This window comes from Aythya fuligula, chromosome 11 (assembly GCF_009819795.1).
Source record: "Aythya fuligula isolate bAytFul2 chromosome 11, bAytFul2.pri, whole genome shotgun sequence".
Lineage (NCBI taxonomy): Eukaryota > Metazoa > Chordata > Aves > Anseriformes > Anatidae > Aythya > Aythya fuligula.
The window spans coordinates 1498844-1525504 of NC_045569.1; the positions used below are offsets into that span (position 1 = coordinate 1498844).

General features: G+C 36.5%; 1 protein-coding gene across 2 annotated transcripts; it reads right to left on the bottom strand.

Annotated features, from left to right (window-relative positions):
• Positions 1 to 1606: 1606 nt before the first annotated feature.
• On the bottom strand, positions 1607 to 25391 carry COPS2 (COP9 signalosome subunit 2). Of its 2 annotated transcripts, none has more exons than XM_032194707.1 (13): positions 25286 to 25391; positions 16862 to 16975; positions 15785 to 15862; positions 15064 to 15189; positions 13623 to 13712; positions 13428 to 13505; positions 12345 to 12519; positions 11305 to 11483; positions 11089 to 11141; positions 8716 to 8813; positions 6754 to 6836; positions 5711 to 5769; positions 1607 to 4923 (listed from the first exon to the last, which is right to left on the bottom strand). In XM_032194707.1, exons 1-13 carry the CDS (start codon positions 25337 to 25339, stop codon positions 4779 to 4781), a joined length of 1332 nt encoding a protein of 443 aa, XP_032050598.1. In that variant the 5' UTR covers positions 25340 to 25391; the 3' UTR covers positions 1607 to 4778. The 2 variants fall into 2 exon arrangements, with proteins under 2 accessions (XP_032050598.1, XP_032050597.1); XM_032194706.1 differs by having other exon boundaries at positions 13623 to 13733.
• Positions 25392 to 26661: the final 1270 nt, after the last annotated feature.

Below are 26661 nucleotides of genomic sequence, written 5' to 3' on the forward strand. Positions count from 1 at the left end.
GAACACCAATCAAATGAAAATCTAAGCTGACATAAAAATGAAACAAGGAGCCTAAACCTAGCTATCTCAGCAGAGTGGAAAGGCACTTTGTAATGGCTGCGTTCAGATCACAAGCAAGTCTAACAGCACACATGTAGCTACTCATGCTCCCCACTTACAAAGGCTCTACTTACACCCACTGGGTAGAGAACCTCACAGAACCTGTAGGGAGGCAATTAAGCACATCTCACTGAAATCAAGGTAGTTTCTTCTACTGAAAGCTGAACATACACATACAAGCTTAATTGCACTGGCAGAGGAATATGAAGCAAGGATTGCTTGCTCAATTACACCCGCTCTATCCCCAGGTCTCAGCAGGCTCAGGCTGAGCTCTGTGGCAGCACGGCCTGAACATGGACCACAGTGGAGGCTGCACAGTGAGAAAGGGAAAGACGCAGCAGGAATGAAGCTGGCTCCAAAATGACACAGCTTTACTGGACTGGAACTAAAATCTTCAGTATAATTATAGAAAAAGAGAGGTAGAGAGCAAAGCAGAACTTGGCAAATAAACATTTGTATGTGATGGGAGATACAACGTGTCACGTCCTGCACAGGCAGCTAAAGGCAAACACAACAGGGAACACACTGCAACTGAGGTGGGAGCTCGTCTACAGATCTGAGAACCACGAATCTGATAGCAAGAAGCGATTACCACCTGGCAGCAGTCAGAGCAAGCACAGCACTCCCACTGAGCCCAGCTGCAAACTGGTGTTACAGCCGAGGACAGATCCTGCCTTGCATCTCCTCATAGCATGGCCATCAAGGGATTAGCCATTACTCTTGCTGTAAGGCTTACAGTTATTACATCTCAAACGTAGTGCTATGTATGCATCTATTTAATGCAGATATAGTTTGCAATCTACCTTTGCACTGATTTAGAAGCATTAGAAGGTGATAAAGCTTTTTTGTCAACATCTTGATCAAGATTTAACTATGACTATGTAGCTGTAATGTAGTTTATCTAGTTCTCTGATGTAGGCATTTTCTAGATCTACAATGGTATGTCCAGCAATTTGAAAATAATAAAGTAACAGATAAATTTTTATGATTAAAATCAGTATGGATGAATATATATATATAGAGAGAAATTTATGTCAAATAACTGCTCTGTTTTTACGAAAGCCTGGGGTACTGTCCAGAGTGGTATCATTTTACTATTAATACAAACATACATGCTTCCTGCTCAACCAAATTAATCTCCCCCCCACCCCAAAATTAAATGTGAAAATACAGTCTTCAAATACAGACATGTTTTACAGCTGACAATTTCTGAGTAGCTACAAGAATGACAGTGTTTGTTATCAGACTGCAATTCAAATACCTCTATTATATTATTCTGCCAGGTGCATTTCAACTGTTGTGTTTGTTTTTTTTTTTTTAATTGTTCTATAAACTTCTAAGCCTAGTTAAAATGAAAAGAAATTAAACTACTCTCTACATCAGGATTTCAGATCAAACCCATGAAAAAACCTTAAGAGAAATGAACTCCTCCAAAGTAAGTTTGCTAATTAATAAAAATTTGCTAATTAATAAAAAATCAAACATGCATCAGACATATCCTCCCAGATTTCATTCGTGTGACATTCAGTTTTAATGCATAAGCTGCCAACAGCTCAGATGAGGGGTTTATATACACAGTTTACATTACACTATCGTAACCCTATGTAAAATAATCAAATTTTCTTTTGCAAATTAAGTTATTTGTACTAACCAAGGTGCCAGTTGGTCTTGTGTCCACATCAGCAAAACTAAAGGTATATAAAAACAACCAAAAATTGTGAAAAGCATGGCTCAGTGATTGGAACTGAGAATGGAGAATGTAGCGAGGTCACTTAGTGCTTCCTGAACCTGCAGGGCAACATTTCTTGGAAAATAATAATTGTCATTCACCATCCTTCCTTTCAATTGCTTGTTTGGTTTTCCTGAGGAGGCAGAAATTGCATCTGAGACAAATGTACCACGTGGACTAATGTCAACTACTAGCACTTTCTGTTGCAGCTGTGTAACAGTGCATCTCCCTCATATTTCCCCAAAGATGATTCTAATTTTTGAGTTTAAGAATTATGAAAATTTGAAAAAAGGTTAGAATCCCTTAGGGATTCTATAAACCTTTATTATGTGCTTAGAGCACAGACACTAAGAGCTGAAGTACAAGTAAGAACTAAAGTATGCCAAAAATGCACAACAATTTATAAGAGGTAGACTGATACTTTCTCAGTTTAAAAACACACAGTTATCTCTCACTTTTCAAGGTAATAGTCCTTTACCAGTTGGCCTAGGCCTACTATTAGTCTTTGTGAGCAAAAACTTAAAAAGGAGACTAACTGCATACGACATATTTCCTACAGTATTCTCACTTCCTTCCAGGAAGCTCCAAATATGCCTCCCCAACAGACATATTTGGGATGGGAAATGTTACATCAGTTAGAACTGGCAGAAAGGCAGGAAGACTGTTTTTTTTTTTTTTTTTTTTTAAACAATACTAAGTTCACTTTTTTTTTTTTTCCTCCTTTAGAGGAGAGTAGTTGTTCCTACCCACAGCAAGAGTGGCAGGAAACAGCAGAGAAGGGAAACACTGAAATAGCTGTCATAATTCCCTGTCCCCATGGAAGACTGGCTACCGAAACGAAAGTCTCTGGTTCTGTAGCTGTGGGGCCCAATGCTTGCAGAGGATGATGCTGGACATCTATTTCACTTACTGTGAAGCACTGGCATACCAATTTGTTTTTGCTAAGTTCAATTTGACATCACCTGATCTCAGTGGAATTTTCCAAGCAAAAGCTATGTTAAACACCACAGCACTTTAAGGAAGCATAATACAATGTCTTTCAGTGAATGTTACCTAGAGATTTTATGAAGGAAAGAAAAACAAAAACAACAAAACAACAACAACAAAAACTTTGCCTCTATTTAAAAAACTAAGTTCAATTTATATTCATGTTTTACTATTACTTTAAGACTTCGGGTAAATTAGAAACACCAATTTGTAAAAATACGCATCAGTGAAGGAGAAACGTTCATCCAACATTCAGTGCCTTGCTATTCCTACAACACATTAAGTTTTAAAGTTTTACTGTGTAAAGGAAAAAAGAAATCACTCACATTGACAACTACAGAGCAAAATAATTTTCTAAGGGAAGTAATTATCCTTCAAATGAAAGTTAATTTTATCCCATTTAATTATACACTGATACTGATTTAAATCCTGCTCTAGAACATTTAGTTTACCATGCCATCTTGCACATACACGATGGACGTATCATTTATTAGGCACTTTTTTTTTGTGTGCTAATTGCTCTACTTAGGTATTTTTCCTTTTACTCTAATGATGACTGTCTGTGGCACTGCTTTGTACACCACATCATACCCTCAGCTTTAAATTGGAGTACTTGCAGTTATGGAAGACGTTAACCGTACAAAATTTCTTAAACATTCCTGAGACCTGAAAGAGAATTTCTCTGTCAATACAAAACAAGCTACCACAGGAAGAAAAATTGCTGTGGCCAGTACTGCAGATCTGTATTTTAAATGTGTCTGATGATCCCAAAATCTTAGGACGTGAGGGGTATGTACCTACTATGTGGTACAACTGCAGCACTTGAATAGTGTCTCTGAAGGGATTACAATACAAAAACATTTGGGAAAGAATGTATTCCTTTACTCCCGAGGTTACTGTACTGGGTACCCGGTGTCTTTCTATATACACTGAATTTGGTCAAAAAGATCACAGATAAGGCAAAAAGATATAACAATCAGGGTCTGTGTTTCTATTCACAGGGTGTTGTGTGAAAACCTTGTATTCTTAGAGTATCAGAATCAAAAACGAGCATATTCCTGAGAAATGCCAACTGTCCACCAACATCAACCAGACAGGACTAATAATTCACCATCTTGCAAGATAAAAATCTTAGCCAGACTGCTAAATGTCAGCTCTTGAACTTTTTAGTATTTATATTTAACTACTTCAAGGAAAAAAAAATAAATGGCACGCATACCAAGGTTTAGACTTAAAATCTCCTTATTGTCCTTCATATGTGAGGTGAGAATGAAGTAATCCCTATCTTCTTTTAAAAATAAAATAAAGTAAAAATCAAGTATAATGAAAGCACGTCAAGAAATAAACTGTACAATTTCTGAACTGCACTGTTTATTTTGCTGCTTGAAACCTAAGTGACAGTATGCCACTATAATTATGGGGTTTCTTCTAAACCTTTACTACACTGCAGGTACAGAAATATATGGACACATTTTTGGAGAACTGACATTTTGCAAAATGCAGCAAACATTTCAATTTATACATGAGAAAAGGAAGTGTTCAATAGGGTATGCATTTCAAGTTATTGCAGGTTATTTCTGTGAGAGAATTTCTGCAGGTAAAACATGTTTAAATTTAACCAACAGTAACATGTCAGTGTTTTTAAAATCATGACAAAAATCTTCTCTCTGGTCATTAATTGCCCTTTGACAAATTATTAGGATGTTGTGTGTTTAGGGCAAGATGTCAACACAGCATAAATCCCGTGGCATTTTGGTTTTCTTCTGGAGATTAAAGCTGTTTTTTTTTTCTTGGGATAAATGCAGCAGCAAAACACAAACCAGCTGATCAAAAAAGCACTTCTGCCGTAACTCCAATAATTTCAGGGCACACCAACCGACAGTAGTTTTGCCATTCCCAGTTCTTTTAAGGTTTACATCACTGCACTGTTGCCTTAAGTACATTTGTGAAAGCTTGTTTTCTGTTAGGCCAGCTTGCTGACTACAGCCTGGTTGAGAGAATTTAGTTGGTTGGTCCATTTATCTAACGCAGTATACCGTGCACCACCTCTCTTCTGATGATCCAGTTCTAAGAGCTGGTTGACTTGATCAATTCGGCCATGTATAGTGCTAAAAGGAAATGAATAAATATCTATAAATCTTTAATGCACAAGAAAATAGGAGAAAACAATAATCAAAAGGTAAAATAAGAGGTCTTCTTACATAAGAGAGAGAGACAGTGTCCATTTCAGAATTCAACTATCCCGTGTAGTAATGCCTTTTATAGTTGTCAGCCCATTTAGAAACCAATTTAACTAATTCATTGCGCAATGTGTATCTTACTTGCCTAAGCCATGACCCACATATTAAGTCTGAAGCAATATGACGTAAACAGTTCTTCAATGACATGGCATCACAAATTATGGCGATTCATATACAAAGAAATTAAAATACGAACCCATATATGGATAGTATTTTCCTAGTAGATGTAACAAGCTACCTTCCAAAAAAAGATTTTACAAATCGTAGTTGAGCTCTTCCAGTCACGGAGAACAGACTACTAAAAAAAATTATCAGCTTGAAAGTATACTTGAAAATATAGATGGGTATAAGCAGCATTTACTAAGAATATATCATTTTCATAATCTCATTACAATGCAAGTAATTTCTCGTGTAATTTAAAATTATAGTAAAAAAACATGCTACTCAATCTCTGTATATAATTAATTCTCTTGGCTCACATCTTACAAATATACTTTATTGCTTTATTGCCAAGCAAATAATAGTCAAAATCATTACTTTTTGGTTTTAGAGTCAAACAATATTGTCATAAAGCACAGAAATACTTTGTTGTTTATAATATTCTTTAATTATTTTAAAGTAACCAAAGATCAGTAAACAAGAAGAAAGTACATACTTATCCAATATGCACTGCACAAGCAAGCTTTCCACATCAGCTACATCTATGTTTAACTCCTAAAATAAAAAGAAATCTCATTGTGTTGGTATTCTGGTTTGCAAAATTAAATCCTTCCAGTCTTTATTTTCTTATGTAGAATTTATTTTGACGTATGTTTCTTAATGTTTGAAAGAATTAATTCAATAATGATCTGTCAAGCAGAAGAACTCCACCCAAAGTATATATGGCCAATGATCAAGAGAAAGTAACCTCTCAGATAAGGCTGAGGAGGCTAAACCAACATTTTTGGAAGCTCCAGAAAACAGTCCCTTTGCTGACTGTATTTAAAACAAACGAACAAAACAAAAACACACCGCAAGATGAAATAAGGCAATAACCATCGGAAAAGAATTAGCCTATGCTCAAAACCATTTAGAGAGCTAAATGGATCTTTTGCTCAAGTAAATTCTGGAAATGAAAAAGTTCTGAAAGGATATTATGCTATTACAAGTTAAACATAACTATCAGGTTTATTTCATATTTCATGAGATATTTTGGAATGCTGTGAATTTTTGCAAGAAAAATCAGACAAAGTCTGAGAAAAATCAGTCTCACAGGAGATGGAAATGTACATCTATTGTCAGTTATTGCTTTTGCTCCTTCCAGATTAGAGAATGAAATCAGTAGTTCTAGTCTTATAGTCTTAAAATACAGACATGAAAATATCTTTTGAACACGAGATTAAAATTTGGATTTTTATATCAATAGAATTTATTTTCACTTTTTATACTTTTCTTCAGAAAAGTCTTTTTCTACACCAAGTAGAGTATGGTAATTGAGTTTTTAAGAAATATGTCACAGTGCATATTATAAAAAGCATTTGGAAGATGCCTTAAATTTACATTTTCACACTGCAAAGCTGCCAGGACTGCATCAGTACAATGTTACAGTTTAGATTATATTTTAGATGTTCTATTTCTGGAACCACTGTATTTATTTAAGAACTTTTATTCATAATTAATCATTTACTTAAGCAAATGTAAGGCTCCACTAATACATACCTTAGAAATAAAAGGAATATGTATTCTTGTGTAAGGCTTAATTAATTTTATAAGCACTTGTGTTCTGATGTTTCGCAAAAGCTCTGTAAAAAAAGAAAAACAAAACTGTAAAAACAATGGCATTTAAGTAAGGGTGCAATACAGCTCCTTATAGAAGGATATCCTAAATACCAAGATCTTTTTAGGTCGTAGGTACTGTCAAATTTAGTGAGGTGGAGAAACACAACAAAATAGAGACCCTCTTTCCTTCAGGGACAGTATGGCAATACACAACTCTGATGATGGATAGATAAAGCTGAAAATTGTTCAAACAGAGAGCAATGTATTCCCTAGTAAAAACTTTAATGATTCAAATTAATTGCCTAAGTCATGAAGGTTACTACATGGTACATCTGTCCCTCTAATTTATGGCTGTAACGCTTGCACTGTACTAAAGCAAAAAGAGGTATTCTTAAGGCTCTGAAATTTAAGCCTGCATGCATTTAACTTCATGAGAAGTATTAATATTGTAAGATAAAGGTCAGAGCCTAATGGCATAATTACAATGAGGAACAGAAGAATGATAAAAACAGAGCCTTCATAAAGTGACTGATTTTGGTTAGGTATGGTATTGCAGCTATTGTTTCAGTAATTTTTACATTAAAATAATTTTGTATAAAATGAAAGCATGAATTACCGTTGTAAATTAATAGAAAAAAAGCTAAATCCATTTTTACCTAACCAGTTACGCAAGTACTGTTTATATAATGAAAAATAATACTGAAGACCAGATTATGCATCTCAATATAACATCTCAATATAAGAGATTAAACAACAACACAAGGTATGTAAGCATCACAAACATAAACATGCACTATGTATCACTACAGATTGAAAAAGAGGAGCGTTTTTTTTTTTTTTCCCCTGCAGACCATTGTCATAGAAGGGGTGAAATTCAAGTTCCCTTGCCCTTTAATTCAACTGTCCTCCTTTTCTTGCTTTCCAGTTCTGTTATACTCCCTTCTTTAAGAATCCATCTCTCTAATCTTACTGAGTTTCCCTACAAGACTTTGAAGCTTACCAGCAGTTGACATGTAACAGCAGTAGAGGGATTATATTTAGTTTTCCCTGCTGTTTGCTGTGCTCTCTTTTACAAACAAGAAGCATAAGAAAACCAGGTCTCTGGATTTAACTCTTTTCATGTAGCTATCCAACTGATCTGGCAATTCCACAATAAGTCCTACTCTTGATGAAAACAGTAGTTACTTGAAAAATGAACGCTGTATTCAAGTAGAGAGACTTCTACATTCTCTCTTAGATACTAGTGTAAGATACTAGTACTTACCTAAGTGCTGTGGATAATTTTATTTTGTCATAGCAATGAAATGGATGGGCAGGTTTTAGTGTGTTCCCATTTTATTAAGTATAGGTATTATAAATCCAACCACTGTTTTCAACATATACATTAGAATTATGTAACAATACCTTCTAACGTATATATACATATTTTGTTGCTACACATTTATTAATCCAACTTTCATTACATTGTCTACATGTTATATCTTTCATCTGCAGCAGAAAATTTCCCTTATCGACTAGTGAACATCTAACTGTTAAGACTGACACAGCCTTTACAACTAAGGGTTGCTGTCACTTAATTCTTTATAAATGAGGGTGGACACACCTCAAAATATTCAGTGCCTAAAACCACTGTAGATATTATCTTAGAATATCCTCTCTTGCTAGAAGTTTATTCATTATTCCTGCAATTCTTAACTTTCCTCTGTATGCCTGTTGGCCATGACCAACTTGAAATTGGAAACAGTAAAGGAATTGTCCATAAGCAGTATGGGCATAAGCAGTAATTGTCTGCAAGCAAAATAGCAGAATCACAAAGAATTCTCATTCTGCCAAAGAGAAAATAATAAAAAAAAAAATCTTACCAAGCAGTGAAAAAAGGATTAAAATAGCCTGCAAAAATACCTTCAATGTGCTCCCTTATGAAGGGATCATCCATGATGTTGCTGTGATTTGTTTTTAGAATCTTCTCAAATTCAGCGATGTCGTTGTTCTGATAGGCACTTCAGAAAAATGGGAGACTGAATTACTGTCTTTAAAATTAAAACCAGACTCATAAGACTTCATTCTGCATCTTGTAAAAATCTATATTAAGTTATTTAGTGTTGGTGATAAATAATTATATTCAGAATCTGTGTAAAGAAAAGCTATTTCAAGTTGAGATGCCACAGAAATGACCTTTCTCCAGTTCCAATTTTTGGTAACATTTACAAAACTATAGTAAGAATATTGAGTTCTTCTGCAAGTGTGCTGTTTTCCAAATCCTTGTACAAAAAAAAATTAAAAATTAAAATAACCCTAAGCCCAGCCAGTTTTGGACAGTATTACTTCTATTTTGGCTTCATGAAGCCCTATTTTATGTAGAAAATAAGAGGTTAAAAGATTTCACGGGAGGTGTTGTTCTTTCTAGAATGTCTTAATCTGAATTCTGAAAATATTGGAAGATGGAAGAAACGCCTGACTTCCAGGATTAACCATCGGTAATTTTGGCCTATTACTGCTTCGATTTTTATTTATAGTGTATTTTCAGTTTAATTGCTCAACTGTTATCTGAGAAAAGGTGACTAAACAAAGGTAGTTTAGACACCAGTTATTGTTCAGTAGTGGTACCTTGACATCATTTAATGGTAAGAGCTGTAACCACTGAAACAAAGCCATTTTCTTCAAATATAACAGTCTTAAAATTCCCATCTATTATCTTTTCTTAGAGGAATTGTCAGCTGTAATAGGGACTATCTACTCACCAATCAAACTTCCAGGCTTAGTTATACTAAGCTACTGGCTAACAGTATTTAACCTCAAAGATGTACTGGTCAATACATGTTTTCAGTTTTTGCTTAATAGTAAGATAAAACACTTTAAAAGCAACATCTATTTTGCTGTTATGGTCCCTGTATATTTTCAATTGTACAAATTGGCCAAAAAAAAAAAAAAAAAAAAAAAGTAATCCCTGATTATCAGTTAAAGGGGAAAGAAAAAGACCAGTTAAGTTTAAGGCAGAACTTGAAGAATTTATAAACGTAGTCACATGAGTGTACGACATTCTATCACATGAAACCATTAACTGTACTTCACAATTAAATAGAATCTCAGTTAAGTATATGTTACTGTTTATTCCAGAAGTCTCTTTTATACCGTATGTAACACATTCAAGTTCCCAATGTAGAATATAAGAATGAAAAACACAATTGGAATCTTTGTAATTGCTTTTATCTCCTGCATATTTCTTCTTTGCACCACTTTAATTGTATTATTAACTTTAAAGCAGCAGTTATACTCAAATGTCAAGATAAAAGTTATAAATTAGGAAATATGAATAAAATCAGATTGGGTAAGGCCACCTCGAGTTCCTTATGCCTCAAATTCACAGGAAACTATAAAAGTGAAATAGACAAGTCTGAAGTGGAAATATTCCCTTAATGATGAGTAAACAATTTGGCAGTTTATTATGTCAATAATGAATAAACTTTCAAAAACGATTTGTACGTATACAATGGTGCAGCACCATTGTATATCACATATCACAGCAAGGTTCATTCCAACCTGACATTGACCGTGTATTTTAAAATGCAAGCACGTTACTTCTTACACAATGAAAAGGTATGAAGTTCTCCTATGTTTTGTTATTTTTTTTTTTTTTAACTTGATAAAGCAAAGGTGGGTAGAGTGGATGGAACAGGTTAGCTTCATAGCACGATATAGAAAGACTACCTCAGTTCCATTTATTTCATCTGATGATCTTAATACCCTAAAAGTCCTCACTTCACAGTTGCCTCAAAGAGGTAATGAAACATTCTTTTGATATTTATGTGTATTTGAAGGATGCTGGAGAACACCTGAGAAATTCACTTCATATTCCTAAATTATGAACCCCCTTTAATAATTGTGAAATATCCATACATTCAATTATTCTATTATCTTTAGTATGAGCTATCAATCACTTCAGTTTCTCTAATCTAATCTGCCAAAGCTGAAAGTGCAGTTGCAGTATTAGGTAACGCAACTATCTTTAAGGAAAAAAATGAGTTTTGTGATTGCACATCATAGTAGAGGATAACAGCATGCTTCTGGTACAGTACAGATACTTAGATATGTCATAGTAAATAAAAAAAACAACCAATCCACAAATATTTTCCCCATATTTATACATAAAAAAAAAAAAGAAAGAAGTGTTTATTGTGCAGAGAAGACCACCTCTAAAAATATTCCATTCCTGGTGTGGACACTACAGTTCTCTCCTCCCCAGCCTCGCCCCCCACCCCCAAATAAAAATCTTACCTTACTAAATTCGTCATTGCTAGAATCTCTGGATCATTTTTGTATGGTTTAGCCTACAAAGAACAGAAAGCATGATACAATGTTCAGATTTAAAATATTTTTTTCTGTTGTCATATTTAGAGTAACATCCCTATCAACTCAGCAAAGACAAAAAAAAAAAAAAGGACAAAAATAGGACAATATGTCTAATTGACTTAATCATATCTCTAAAAGTACCTCCTGAGAATCAAACGGATTTATTCCAGATTTCATCAGCATGTTTGCTAAGACCAAATATTTTAAGCAAGTGGTTCTTCTGGGGCTCCCTGATTCATCATAATTCTTGAATGCTTCAAAAAAATCAGTATGTGCCTTTTCAAACTCTCCTTCTCTTAAGTGCATTTTGCCTCCACATTCTGAAAAGAAAACACAGATGAAGAGAAAAAGAACATTGCGTGCTTGTTGCTGACTACAATAATTGTACTAAAAAGTTCCATGCTACTTCTAAATAGATCACTGAAATATTTTTGGGAGTCTTTTCATTCTCTAAAACTACTAGGAAAAAAAAAGCACTAGGGCCTTCACATACAGCATTGCCATTTCAACAAACCTTTTCCAAAGAAGAAAAAAAAATAAAGCCCAACCCACACTATAAATGTAAAAGAACACTAATCCTCACAGCCAGTAATTATTTTAACCTTATGTTAAAATACTGTAAAAAAAAAAAAATAAAATAATGGAATCTACCTTGATTTTAAGGGCAACGTGCTTCCTATATTTATGGAATTTTCCCAAAATATTGAACAAAATTATACATAAAAATTGAGAAGCGCTCTTCATTTCCTTTTATTTTTGAAGCACCAACTACTGCAAGTACCTATACCAGAGTAAGATGATGGCACACATTTACAAAAGGGGACTACAGAAATAGCAGTCCCTTCCACGAGCAGCCTGTCAAGCCTTGTGCATTTATCCTTTGGTGCCTGCCATGGAGTCAAACAGCTCAGGTCTTCCCCACGTTTTCTGTTGCTTCTCTCCTGCACTATATGTAGCCAACTGTTCTGTCTGGCTGAGCAATGTATCTGGTACTTGGGCACCAGAGCAGCAACAATCCCATAGTCTCAGCATTTGTAGTCCCTTATTCCCCTAGGGTTTGTCTGCCTATGAACCTACAAGATCCTTTGTCTTTCTAGTTGAAACTGAAAAAAACATTAATTATCAGATTTTCATTAAGCTAATATACAACAAATTAAATGAAAGATACAAGATTAACTTGCCTCTGATAACTCCCATGATCAGCGGATGAGGAATGGCTGACTTGATGTGCAATGACTGTTCATATAGTGCTTTAAGTTTTTTGTTATTTTTCTGTGCTGTATACATTTGAATTTCCAAAGCATAGATTTCCAATAGTTGAGTACCTTTTTTTAGATCATCTTCCCCATCATCAGTCTAGGATAGATTAAGTAATAAATACTGTGAAATTTTAAGAGAACAGTGATTTCAGTTTTACACTGACAGAAAACGCATTACCAAATACTCTTACTAATTTCCTATCAAAAATAAGGATTTGCCTGAAAACTTTAAATTTTGATATAAATATAAAACACAAAACATAATACTCCAGCCACTTGCAGTAGGCCAAATTCTCAAGCCCTTTCTTTAATAAAGTCAGTATTTTTGTTTAATTGTTTGCCTTAAAACAACTTTAAGAACTTTGTTCTTTATTCTCTTCCACTCTCCTTAAAACAAAACACCAAAAAAACCCACACTCTCTCAGTATACAAACAAAATGACTTATACAGACAAACCTATATATATTTTATATATATATAGTGTGTGTGTGTGTGTGTGTGTGTGTGTGATACATACAACTATTCTACTGCCTATGACAGAAACAATTCCCAGATATTTTTAACCCTTTTTCCATGGTGGAGGAAAAAACGGGGGCACAAACAGGAACAGGGCACAGCAGGCTGCACAGCTATTTTTTTCCCTTCCACCTTGGAAAATAATAACTGTAGCTTCAGTTTGCAGTAACGCTCGTTTGGAATCTTTGCTATATTTTAAACTAAACATCTACAATTTTAGATTATTTGTATGTGCTTATCCTTTCCGTACATGGCCAAGATGAAACTTAATCAATAGTTATGAATTATTTTTTAAAGTCATCCTTAAGTAAGGAATAAAACATTTTTCAAATCACATTTCATTCATGTTAACAAACAGAAAAATAAAGCAAGTATAACATTTCTTTCCTCTATACTAAAAAAGCTCAACAACATGCCTCAAAGGCCAACAACTGATGTAACAAAATCAATGCTGTTTACAAAGCTACAGTGATTAGAGTATAAAGATACCTGGCATGACTGATGCAGCTGGCGCAAAATCTTTTGTAACTTTCCATATTCTTCTCGTTCTAAATATAATTTGCCAAGCTGTAATAAAAAAAAAAAGTTCAAGTACTAAGATCTACTAAGATTTCATAATTATTGTTTATTAAATTTAGCTGAAGGTGTCACAAAGCAAAGCAAAAAATGAGTTATATATTTTACCTTTGTATTTGTCTTAAACCACAATCTATCGTTCTTAGCATCTTTCAGAGCTTCAAGTGTTGTTTCATAAAATTCCTGAAGCAAATCCATCTGACATAAAAAATCAGAATTCTATAATTGTAAACAGCAAATTTGTACCTGTTAATAATGTCAATCTGAACAAACTAAATGTGCATGCTTGAACTTCAAAACAAGAAAGGTATCTGCATTTTATTAAAATGTAAAAAGAGCATAAGTAACAACACTAAGAAAATTTCCTTTCCTTATATTAAATAGATATTAAAAAGCATTCACATTTTAAGATTTGCAATCATCCTTCATGCTAGTTCAAAATGAAAGCTACCTTACAGAAGCCAGTCTTACATAATAAAATTCTTACATTGTGTAACTAAAGACAAACATTAATGGGCATTGCTGCTACTTAAAAAAAAACAAAATAAAATAAAATAATAAAAAAAAATAGTAATCTACGTATCATGTAGAAAATAAATTTATGAAGAGAAATAGACAAAGATGCCTTCTGCATTCTAAGCTACCAACACCATGTGAAAGAAAGCTCTCAGCACATCGAAATATTTCTTTGCTTAAAATACAATATCCAAAACGGAAATCTAACTGCTGAATGCAACCTTTAACAAAGGTTCTACAGAGAATTCAGTAGTTTCTGGCCACTATTCTTTTTTTTGGAATAGCACATCTGCAGGTATGAATGAATGTGAATTGATGTTCCCTCCAAGTCTGGTTCCAAGTGCATTCACACCAAAAACTCTGTCAACAACGTACAGCCCAAGTCAATCCTTTAGACCTTAAAAGTAAACCATCCTTCATCTACTCAACTTCCATTTCTTTTAAGTGGCAGGACAGGAAGCACTGGGATAATGACAAAGGAATCATCCCTGAAGACCAATGATCTTCTATATGCAGGTACTACTTCAAAGTAGTAATTTAGGTAAGTTTTCTGTAAATCTGCACATGGCACTGAAGTAAAGGAGCTGGAATGTCTCTCTATAAACATGTACCTAGCTTGAACAGCACACTCAAAAGAAAATATTTAACACCAACACCTCACTGCAAAATTTTTCACGTTTTTCCCCCCCAAAAGTATTGTATAATTGCAAGTTATATTTGAAAAGCCACCTAGTGTATAGCTACAATGCTAAAAAAATATTTACTTTACTTATTAGCATCACAATTCCAGATAAAAACTGCCAAAAAATAATTCAACCCTCTTGAACCAAAAGATTAATTTTTAAAAAGTTATGTATATTCATAGAAACCATTAGATGTGGGAAATACAGTTAGAATACGATGAAAAATTAATATTGTGAACACTCTCTAATAAGGTCAAAAAACAAACAAACATGACCACCATATATACAAATAAGTCCACAATTAAGAATGCAAAAAGGAAAACCACCAATGGACGAACTGATGATCTAACCTGCTTGGAAGTAGAGATATAATCAAGAATAGAATTGATGGATTTTTCAGAGTAATTCCTTGTAACTGCACTCCGTATGTAGGTCAATAGCTGTTTATATCTGTTCATCATTTCAGGAAAGTTAGTCTATAAAGAAAACCAAAACTGTTATATTTTTGTCTTAATGATGAAAAAATAAGTTACATCTTGGAACACACACAGAAAACGAAGCATAACAGAAAGGCTAGGCAGTAATGGTTGCTGCGAGGAACTTTTACATCAGCACTTTATTCATAAGCAGCAGAATCAGGATTAACTTAAGCAAGACTCTATAGAATAGATATTTAAAATATCATTATTAAAAAAATAGAAATGACTATAAAACCTTTTGGAATGGTCACATACGTAGCATAAAAGTACTTTCACTTATTTGTTCTGGGGAAGTACACATATATAGAAATGTTCAAGTTTGCAATGGTGTGCTACCTGAGGATAGCACGGGCTGAGTGTCAGACACTCAGAGTCTCAGCTGACTACAGCAGGTATTTTGCATCCATTTTGCCTTGGATTTGCAACCGCCACAAAATCTCTCTGCCATGCCTGTAGTAGCCATTAAAGTATGTGAATGACAAGTTCTGGCAGATTTAGATGTCATAGCCATAAATTTGAACAATAAATTAAGACCTCTGGATCAGATCTGTATTTAAACCATTTCTTCTCAAGTGACAGCGGAAATTCTTACCAATTTAAAGTTTATTTTAATCATCTGTTTCAGAGCTTTGAATCCCCATTCTCCTTTTTCACCTTCAAGCTCCAAAACCTGAAATAGAAACAGTCTTTTTTAAACAGTCTTTATAAAAATTTCATAAAAAGAAATGTTTTACTCTGCCATATTCTTCAGTTCCACTCTCCCTTAATATTATTGAGGAAGTTAGAGAGGGACAGGTATCTTATTATTTTTCATACCTTAGGTGATGTAGGGATGGTGATTTGTTATTAATAGTTTTTTTGTTGTTGTTGTTATCTAACATCAAACACTAAAAACTTTAGCACCATTCCATGAATATATATGCATGAAAAAGTTTTAACACCACCCAAAAATGACTCAAACAACTCCCCAACTAAATTATTCAAAGAATGAACACTTCTGAATTGCTATACTTTCTTTACATATCAGGAAGACTTCTAGGTTGCAGTCTTCAATAATATCATAGTCAAGTCAAGTTTTATAAGTTTTTTTCGTTTTGAAATCATGTATATAAATACTGCTACGCACTATAAATAAGCCAAAAGATGCAGAACTTTTTTCCTTAAAAAGTTATAGCTAATGTGTTGATTTCTTGTGATGGTGTTTGCACATTAAAAATTTAATACTGACATGAAGGAAAGAAACAGTCATTCAGTATTTACTCATTTAAAGTTTTGAATCCATATAGCAACCCAAACACTATGTAAAACACTGAGGAAAATGCCACTTTATTTTAAAACACAAATTGATCTAGTTTCTATAGTTGACACATGAAAACACACTTAGGACTAATTAACCTAGTCAATTCTGAAGATTAAAAACTCAGTTCTGTAAAAAATAGGACTAGCCTATTGTCCTACTTATGCTCCCTAAGCATGATCCTGAAAGGCAGTCAGCTAGGAATCCAAGTAGTCCATTGATAAACTTAGCACATTAGCAAGTTAAAATATAAACATTACTCTTACAATTAAAGAAAATATCTCAAATCATAAGCAAATATTTAAAAATATGTATTGAATATACTTGCAGTCTACAGAATATAAAAATGAGAGATAATATAAAGAAAAAAACCTTCTGAAAACTGCTTAGTGCTGCTTTTGGATCATCCTCCTTCAAAGCTTTGGAATTGTAGTATTGATTTTCCAGATCCACATTGGGTTCAGAATTACTGTCTTCAGAATATTCCTACATAAAAGACAGGAAAAAAAAAAACAAAACAAAACAAACATTATAAAACAGGAAGAAAATAAGGTTTGGAACATCTAATATTTCACTGAAAATAGGTAAACTGTAGTAAGATGCATGACACGGAAATCCTGTATACTAAAATCTTGAGTTTCAAAGCAGGTATCAGGTACGTACTCCTGAGATGATTCTCTCTCCTCCATCTCCAGGCCTGCCTTGCCATCCACCACCACCTGCCCGTCAACACATTTGTTTCTGAGCTAATGAACTGACTGCCTTTCTGACAAGTACAGTCTGTATTATTAAAATTCAGCCAATTTTGCTGCATAAGGACAGATGCCTAATAGTATATGCCATTTCTGTACGAGAGAAGCAAACACGAAGGCCACTAGTCTCCTAAAAGGTGCTCTGTTACATGACCTTTGCTACCCACAGCGAAGACACTGGCTGAGCTGCCAAACAAGTAATGATTCAGCAGCGGAGGGTTTAACAGGCCTCCACAAATGTCTCATCTGCCTTTTTACATCCTAAAGATCCATACTCATCTGAGGAAATACGAACAGTAACACCAGCTGTTTCTTTGCTGAGCAGCAGAAACTGATTGGGAAAAATGCTAATACTTCCAGCGGGGGCTGGGAGCACTGGCACAACAGTTTAATCAATTACCCCTCACATACACTACCACCGAATAAACTAAAGAACTTAACTTCTACCATTCCTTTATTTTTATTTTTACTTTTTAGTACCCTGGGGCTTTTCTGATGAAAAAACCCAAGCCAACAAGCAATTATTATATCTTTTTATGTTGAAGGACTATTGCTGTGTGTCAATTACGGACTGCTAACAAAGTCAAATCTCAAGTAAGCCTCAGAATTATTACACTAATCAAAAATATTTCACGACACTGCATTTTTAAGCCAACTTCTGTCAACGGAGTGCTCAGCTATTAGGAGATGATCTGTTTAACAGAATCTGTTTAAACGTCCAAAGTTACTGTCATTGCAGTAATTTTCCCTTTTACCAACAGAAACAATATTCAGGTGCCCTTCCTTAAGTTGCCATTTCTTCTTTTCCTGTACTTCTTCATCTACACACACCTGTTCCTTCATTCACCCATATATTGCCAACTCCTTCTTCAAAGCCACAGTAGAAGAGAAGTTTTAAATTAGCTCTTTAGTCTTCTGAAATTCTAATGGAAAAATTAATTCTGGAAACTCACGGTTGGCCCAAATTTTAATAAACATGGTCCTTGAGCCACTGATCCAACCTTCAGAACACATTGCTCACATTTCCACTCATTACATGTGGACAAGGTACTCACGTATGCGTTTATTTGTACTCACAACCATCAATAGTCTGGAAAGCATAGGGAGGGCGACAAGCCTGTTTTCTGCATTCCCATACTTAATATGGAAAACTCCAAAGAAAACAGCAAGCAACTATCTTATTTCACCAGGGAGACTTTCCTTGTGGTTTGCTTATTTTCCCTATTGATCCAGCACTGATGGAGCCATGCAACACCTACAGGGTGTCGACAGCTCGAAGTGTATGGGGCACCTCAGGAAGGCGGCCACTTCCAAAGCTTAAGCAACCTTGCATTTAAGGTACGTGAGGTCAGTTGATGCCTTGTTTATTTTGTATTGTTGAAGTTTAGCATATTTTTGGCAGAAGTATCTATTTTTAAAGATAAAAGGTAGGCAAACTAAATTAATTCCTTTTAGGAAGCAATGGGCTCTGTGAGGCTGAAGCCAGAAACATCTAATTTTCATCTTGGCTCTGGCAGTGATTCTGGATGTGGACTCCTGCAGGAAGCTCTTTTTCAGATCATTTCTCTTAATGCTACTTAAATATTCATAAAGCTGTTTTCATACTAATATTAATGCATAATAAAGAATAAGTGTAAGTTTATAGATTATTTTTTTCCTAACGGAATCACTTTGAAATTCATCACAGGAAGCGTTTTATATCCTTGTAGCTACGCTTTTCTTTTAGTTGATGCCTATTTGCCTTACATCAATTTTAGGATGTTGATAGTAACTCAAAGCTGTAAGGGAGATAGGCCTTTCCTATCTTTGGAAACATGCTTTTCTCAATGACACATGTTTCTAAAAACAGAGGTCAGAGACCCCCGACTGGAATCATTTGCAATTTAAAAGAGAATTCACACTGGAGTTCCTGCTGGAAGCAATGCTTGCTCCTGAAATGCTTGCTACTGAAAAGTGTGAAGCTGTCTCCTCAAAGTTCAAACTAAGAAAAAGATGTATTTCCTTCCTACTACTGAAAACAGAAAAGTTCTTTAAACAATAAATTCAGATCCTGAACACCTAACATATCCTCTTCATTACTGTTAACTGCCCTGCCTCCTGCCCGAACAATTTCCCCAACTCAACATCTTGCACCTAGAAAGTTCGTTTCCCCCGCAAATGCAGTACCAAAATAGAAGCGCACAAGACTCTGTGTTGAATAGCTAGACATAACTCTAAAAATCTCAACTATACCACCTAGATCTAGCATTCTGCATAGTGAAAAATACTCTTAATTATAACTTACAGACAGAAAAGCACCTGTGTGCTACATCTTAGCTGCACAAGTCCTGGGTGATGGCTCACCCTGCTGGGTTAAGAGAACAGTCCCACCAACACAGGGACACAACGCTAGAGAAATTGCATAAAGCTCTTGAAGCATGGCACCTCTCCTCACAGACAGAGGTATGTCAACTCAGAGACTGTAACACTCCATCAGCCACATTTAACAGCAGATTGTGGCATTCCAGAACAGAGTGGCACACTAACCTGATAAAGTGAAAAGCAAAGAAAGCAGTATTTTGTGAAAACCACCTTTGACTAGATGTTAATTCTCCTCTCCTGCCTACAGCACTTCCCTGAATTCTATATTACATGTGGAGCAATAACCTGAACTTTTGCTTTCTATATGTTGTTCAGCAAGCAAACTACTTTGCAAACCTTTTTTCAATAAAAAGGGAAAGTAGCTATGCAGAGGATATGCTCCTCACAAAAGACACAATACAAAGAGTTCTATTTCTGTAGAAATTAATCCTCTAAGTATTGTTAACAACAAAGCCCTTATTACCGTCATTTTCAATTGCTGGTAATTTTACCAAATTTCAACCATTGGGATGACTCAAAGCATTCTTTTTTGTGAAGTTCAATTGTTTCTGAGAACAAGTCTGGTAAAAATTTGATTTTACTTCAACTAACTTTGTTTCATAACCATTGCATTTAGGAGGTCTAACTCTAGGATTTGGAGCAGGGACCTGATATTTTGCAAGAGCACTAGTGATGTGGGTTTGGTTTGTTGTTGTTGTTGTTGTTGTTGTTTTTTTCCCAAACACAAAAATGCCAAAATGAGGCCAACTGAAAAAACTCTGAAAACAACTGCGCAGTACATTAATCTATTAGCTTGCCAGCTAAATTTTGTGAACATTTCATCTAAAACGAACATGCACTATTTTCACACAGCTCACGGGCACTGTCCCCAGCAGTGACCAACCAAACACACAGGCCCCAAGCCCCAGGCCAGAAAGCAAATAACAGTTTCTGTGTGCATTTACCACTGGTATCCAGGCAGATGAATAAAAAGAAAGCAACCACACCGCAGTGCAAAAAAAGGAGGAAAAAAAAAAACGAGACAAACCATGAGGGTAAAAACAACAGTGATTTGTGTGACAAGCCTGCAACTACTCAGCCACACGTTGGTAGTCCTGGTTTTTGTTTCCACGTTCTGAACTTCAGTACTCTTCTGCTCCTATCTGCTACCTCTGCAAGCCATCTAGTGCCTGCTGGCTTACACTAGGGCTCGTAACAGCCTGTTACTGACACCAGGAATAATTAGTCTGTGAAGCCAGAGATTCGCAGTGGGGCCAGTGCAGTTCCACAGAAAGGCAGCATTCTGCCTTTGTGTTATTGTCTCAAGCAGAAGTTGGAAGATGCAGAGAAATGAGACAGAAGACTGCATAAAGTAAAAAAAAAAAAAAAAAAAAAAAAAAGTATTATGACATGTAAACTGTATCAGAAAAAAGTGCCTTTTCTTCCCACTACTATCATACAGCTCTCCTATAGTTCTGGGCATCCTAAGAGTCCATGTCGGGGTAACTAACATCTAATTTACTTAATTTTAACACCGAGCTGCATATCAGATCCTAGGGAGCTCTGTTCTGAACAGAGTGATAAATACTATCTCTCTCTAAAATATTTCCAGTAACAATAATCAAAACTTACATCAAACCTATCCATGTTCAGTTGGAAAGAATGTACTAATTATTCTCATGTTTTTTGCCTCGATACTTCCTTTTGAGACATTATTGTAATGAGGAAAATAAGCCCCAACTTTATTAATTCTGTGTTTGTGGATGAGTCCAAAGAGAATTGCATAAAATAAAGTATCAGGACACACACATTGAATCCATATAAAATATGGAATGGTAATGAATTCAGAGAACTGTGTATCCCATGTCCTCTGTAAAGCACACTGAATGTTTTTTCAGTCACATACTAATGTAATTAAATATAACAAAGAAACAGAAGAGCATAAACTGGATTTGCCTGATTTGGTATTTCCCCAGCAAATTATGAATTATTTATATATATATATACATAATATATAATTATGAATGCTCGGTTTTGCCACCTTACCACTCTCTTGCTTGCAATATATATTTACACATATTTAAGAAAAATAATGGCAATACTGAAATGTAAAGCCCTGGAAGAGGTAACTATCTGCATGAAATTTCAATTGTATCTATTATGAATGCATCAATATAAAGTAGGAAAATTTCCTTTCTTTACTGATGAGACTGCTTATCAAGTCTGAGAGCATACAGAAATTCTTTCTGAAATGGAGTATGTTTCTCAGGGTTGGAAAGAAACAGTGAACCAATTTTGCCTTTCTGATAGCCTGAAATAAAAAGCATGACCACGTACTTCTTAATAGTGATATAACACGAAAAGGGAACCCCGCAGTAATTTGAAAGCATGTTGCCCTTATTTGAGCCATGCTGATCCTCATGAACCTGTGGCAATGTCACTTTTGCTCTTGAAAAGTGAAAAGTCTTCATGCGAATTGTACAAAGCTCTTCTCCTGAAGTCACTAAGATAATACAACTACATAACAGACAAGTTGTTCAGCAAACAGTATTTGGCTACCTTCCCCCAGATTAATTTTGAAGTTGAATAATAAGCATAATAATAATGAGCATAATAAGACGTCTCATTAAGAATGCCACAGACAAATTCATTACGTATCTAAAACAAAAAAAAACAACCAAAAAAGTCAAGGGATTACAATAACTGTCAATGTGCTAACATTTTGCTTGCAAGGATCAATTTCTGGAGAAAGGCTGAGTTTAGTCTCAAAGACAATTCTAAACACGGTTCTCTGTCTGAGAATGAAAACAAAAATGGTAGTTACAATGGTCATTCCCTCTCCACCCTCAAGCTGAAACAAGTAAAAAGAACCGGGGCTGAAATCAGAATGTACCTAACAGCATCAAACTGGAAATTAAAATTCAGTGGCTTTCATAATGACCAGTAAACATTATTCTGTTTACTGAAGCATAAAGTGCAATAATCCGTGTTATAATCAAAGCTGTCAGTATATATTATTAGTAACTTGTGAGCTAGGTTCATCCACCCATAAAAATAAATGTTTTTTGTTGCTGATAGAAAGATCTCCAGCAGATAGTTAACTTCTGTATGAGTGGCTAAGGTCATTCATTTATGTGAAAAACCTTGCCTTCTATCTCAGTGAACAACTAAGCTGAAGCAGTAAACTATGGTCTGTGTAACAGGCAGTGTAGTAACTCCTCCGGTTATAAAAAAAATCCAAGATGATGAAGCTGGGAAAGAGCTGGGCTTTCAGAACATCAGCTGAGTTTCAGTTCAAATGCAAAACATTTGCATACTAAACATAACTGACTGATTGTACTCAATGGGAAGGTCAAAAGCACATTTGAAGAGGCACAGCCATAACCACCTTAAGTAAAAACTAACAAAAACTTCTTAGGACTTTTTTTCCCCACTACTATTTTTATGCTAGCAGTTACCCTAGGACACTTGAAGGTACTGTATCCTGACAAAATAGCTATCTATTTCTGCATCCATTAGTGCATTGTGCAATTCCTGCCACTCTTCCTATTTGTTACGAAACATTTACCAACGCTCAGGTATGCTCTTTGTTTTCAGTTCTGTACTTGCCTGAGTATTGTCTTGTACTCAGTTTTTCATTCCACATCCTTCTGCAGCTGCTTTTACACTGAACTTGAGAACCAACCATCCCCTTATAGTCTTCTGTTAATGGAATTAGATTTATATCTACATGAAAGGAAGAAATCGGGCCCTGTCTCCGGAAGAGGTTTATTTAACTACTTTCCAAAACAATTTTGTTGAACACTGCAATTACAGTCTGAAGTACATCTGAAAACATCATACAATCATGGTTTGTTATTGCAAGAATGTAGAAACTAGTTCTGCTATCTTTATTCTTAAATTGTTTCTTTCCTTGATCTGTTATAAATCAAACTAAACAAAAAAAAAAAAAAATCTGTTCTATTTAACAATGGAGTGTAAGTATTGTTTGATGGTTTACCTGGATGAGGTTTACATACTGAAAAGAAGAAATGAACATGCTCCTAACAAGAGGTATTTTTAAATTTGGGAAGGTCTGGGCTAGAGGCAATAAATGACAATAAAAATGTTCCATGAGAGTTAGCTGCAGTCATGTGCCCTAAGCAAGAAGTTTCAGGAAGGTTTTTCCAATAACGGAGCAAACACTTAACACAGGAAAAAGAAAAAGCATCACACCAGCAATTATTCTGGGTGAAAGCTGACTGAATGTATTTTGAGCATGGAGTTGCACTGACTTATTCAAATTTATATATGCATTTAAATATTGAAAAATGTAATTCCAATGATTCCTCTGTATGTCCAGTTCTCACAACATGTATATTCAACATGAATTCTGCTGTTTAGTATTACTTTGACTGTATCACATGGAAAAAAAAAAAAAAAACACAGTATTTTATACCAGTACGTGGATTTAAGTGTTAATACAAATGAATGGAAACTGATGTTGGATTAAACTGACATAAAGTATGTTTAATGGTCTCAGGGTACTTCCTTCAGGAAGCTCGTTTATAAAAATCTGTGGATTCATTCATGGAGTTAAGTAGAAGATCATTGGGAGCATTATGTCAAGACTAATCCTGGAATACTGACACAGATAGATGACAATGCCTGTCAACCAAGCACTCTCATCTGAACTTGAATCTCAAAAACAAAACCAGACTTTTTCCTTTTCTTTCTGTGTTCAGTGTCATCCAGTCATTCTGGTCTGTTCATAATAAAAAATTGACCAGAATGTATTTCAAATGAAATCAGGTGAGTCTTTTAAGTTAATTTGTAATTAACAATGGTCATCAAATAATTCATTACAAGACAAGCCTTCCATAAGCAAGCAGCTGGGGTTTTCAGTGAGAGTGCAGCACTGTGAGTACAAGTTCAAGTGAAAAAGATGAAATAGACTCTTAATCCTCGACTATATGGAGTTTTTAAGAAATGCGTCAGTTCTAAGAACTTACGCAAAGTTCAGAAAAACAAAACCAACAGACTCTCAAGCCCCAATATATGATTATGGCAACGGGATTATAACTGAACAGAGAGCACAGAAAAGATTTTTTGTTTCAGAGGACAACTATTTCGTTTATTAACCCACCTTGAAATCACTTTGGTAATTGTAAAAAAAAAAAAAAAAAAAAGCTTTAATAATTAAGAAGAGACTTGTTACATCCCATTTCATTATGTTCTCCAATTTTCCTGGACTAATTGCTCTGTCTACTGCTACCTGTAAGCAGCACTTACGTTTTATTTTTACCTCCAAGAGCTAAGAGCAAAACCTGATGTGAAAACACAACTAGACACGCCACAGAAGCCCCGAGCCCCGCAGAGCAAAAACCTCGCTAACGCCCGAAGCCCCACAAGTTGAACACGAGGACCGAGCTGCTGGGCCGCGTCCCCTCGCTCCCCGCTCCCTTCCCCGCGCTTCCCCTCAGTTTGCCGCCGACGCCCGCGGGGGGCCAGAAGGGCCCGGGGCCGGCCGGGCCCGACACCCGACACCGGCCCCGTTCGTCTGGGGACAGGCGGCGGGGGCCCGGCGGGGCCTGCTCCGAGCGCAGCGCCCGCCCCCGGCAGCCGCGGGGCGGAGGAGGGCGCCCGGCGGCCCGGGGGGGGGCCGGCCTGGTGCTGCGGCCGGCGCCGCGCCCCCCGCAGGCCGCCGCGGAGCCCCGCGCCCTACCAGGTCGTAGTCCTCCTCGTCGTCGCACATGAAATCATCCTCCATGTCAGACATCTTGGCCGCAGGAGGGGCGGCGGGAGCCGGCGCAGGGAGGAGACGCCGGGGCCGGCCCCTTCTCCCACAACGCCGCGCGGCACGGAACGGCGCGGCCCCGGAACCCGCCGCCGCCCGCGCGCGGGGAGCACGGAGCCCGAACGGCGCAGCACCGCCGCCGGGTGTTTGCCCCTCCCCCGCGACCGGCCCTCAGCAACCGCGGCCCCGGCCCTGCGGCGCCGCCTCGGGCCCCACACCGGGGCTGGGACCCCGTGCCGCTTTGTGTCCCTGATAGGAAATTCGGAAAGTCCGGGCGCTGTGCTGCCGCAGCCCTCTAGGCCTTAGCGCATCGTCCTGCCGCGTTCAGTGCCTCAGCACTTTCTGTGCACTACCATTACCGTACCCAAGTATCACCCAACCACCCGGCCCAACAGGGCTTTACGTGTGAAAAGCACAGGCTCCGCTAGGTGTGGAGTCAAGGGCTCTCTAACGACTTACACAGTAATCACTGCTGCGTTCAGCTGAAAGAGTGTTAATACATGGAGTGGTAATTCGTGTCGAGAAAATGGTTGATATTAATAAAGAAGGGGGAGATTTGGGAGTGTGGCCATGGGGGTTGGAAAACCCCATGGTTGAGATAACATTAGACTCTTAACGACAAGGCCATCAGGAATATAAAAGAGTTTAGAGGGAACAAAGAAGGGTGATTCAGGAGACTCCATGCAGTTTCGGGTTTCTTGTTCCCCAGCTGGTTCTCTTGTCCTCCAGCCATTAAGGCATGGGTGTTTCTGGGTGTTTGCTGTTGTTGTTACATTCAAAGTTGTTAGACCAATGAAAAGTTGTTTGGAAAAGAACTGCTGTGGAGAGATAGGTATAAGAGGGGAGCCTGCCCTCAAGATAAAAAAAGAAAAAGGCAGCACGATGAAGTTACATCAATAAAGAAGCAGGAAAAAGAAGTGAAGAGGAACAGGCTGGCAGAATGGAGACCAGGACGGGAACAGGCACATTGATTGCCTCATGAAGATAGGTTCGGCCAGACTCAGCAAACTGCTCAGAGAAGCTCGTACTGAAAGTCGCTGGAAATAGGCACTCTGGAGCTGGAGAGAAGCTCGAGCTGAGAGAAGCGGAGCCGCACACACAACTGCCCCTCACTGGTAAGCAGTTGTGCGTTATGGGGAATCATACGTCCTTAGGAACAAAGACTGTCCTGGTAACCTTACGGCTTATTCTGCTTCTTAGCAATTAGACACTTTATGATCCTGAAACATGGGACCAAATTGATGTCAAGGTGTGGGACTCTGCAACTAAAAATGACAAGGTTGCAGTGGGATTGCTCAGCACCT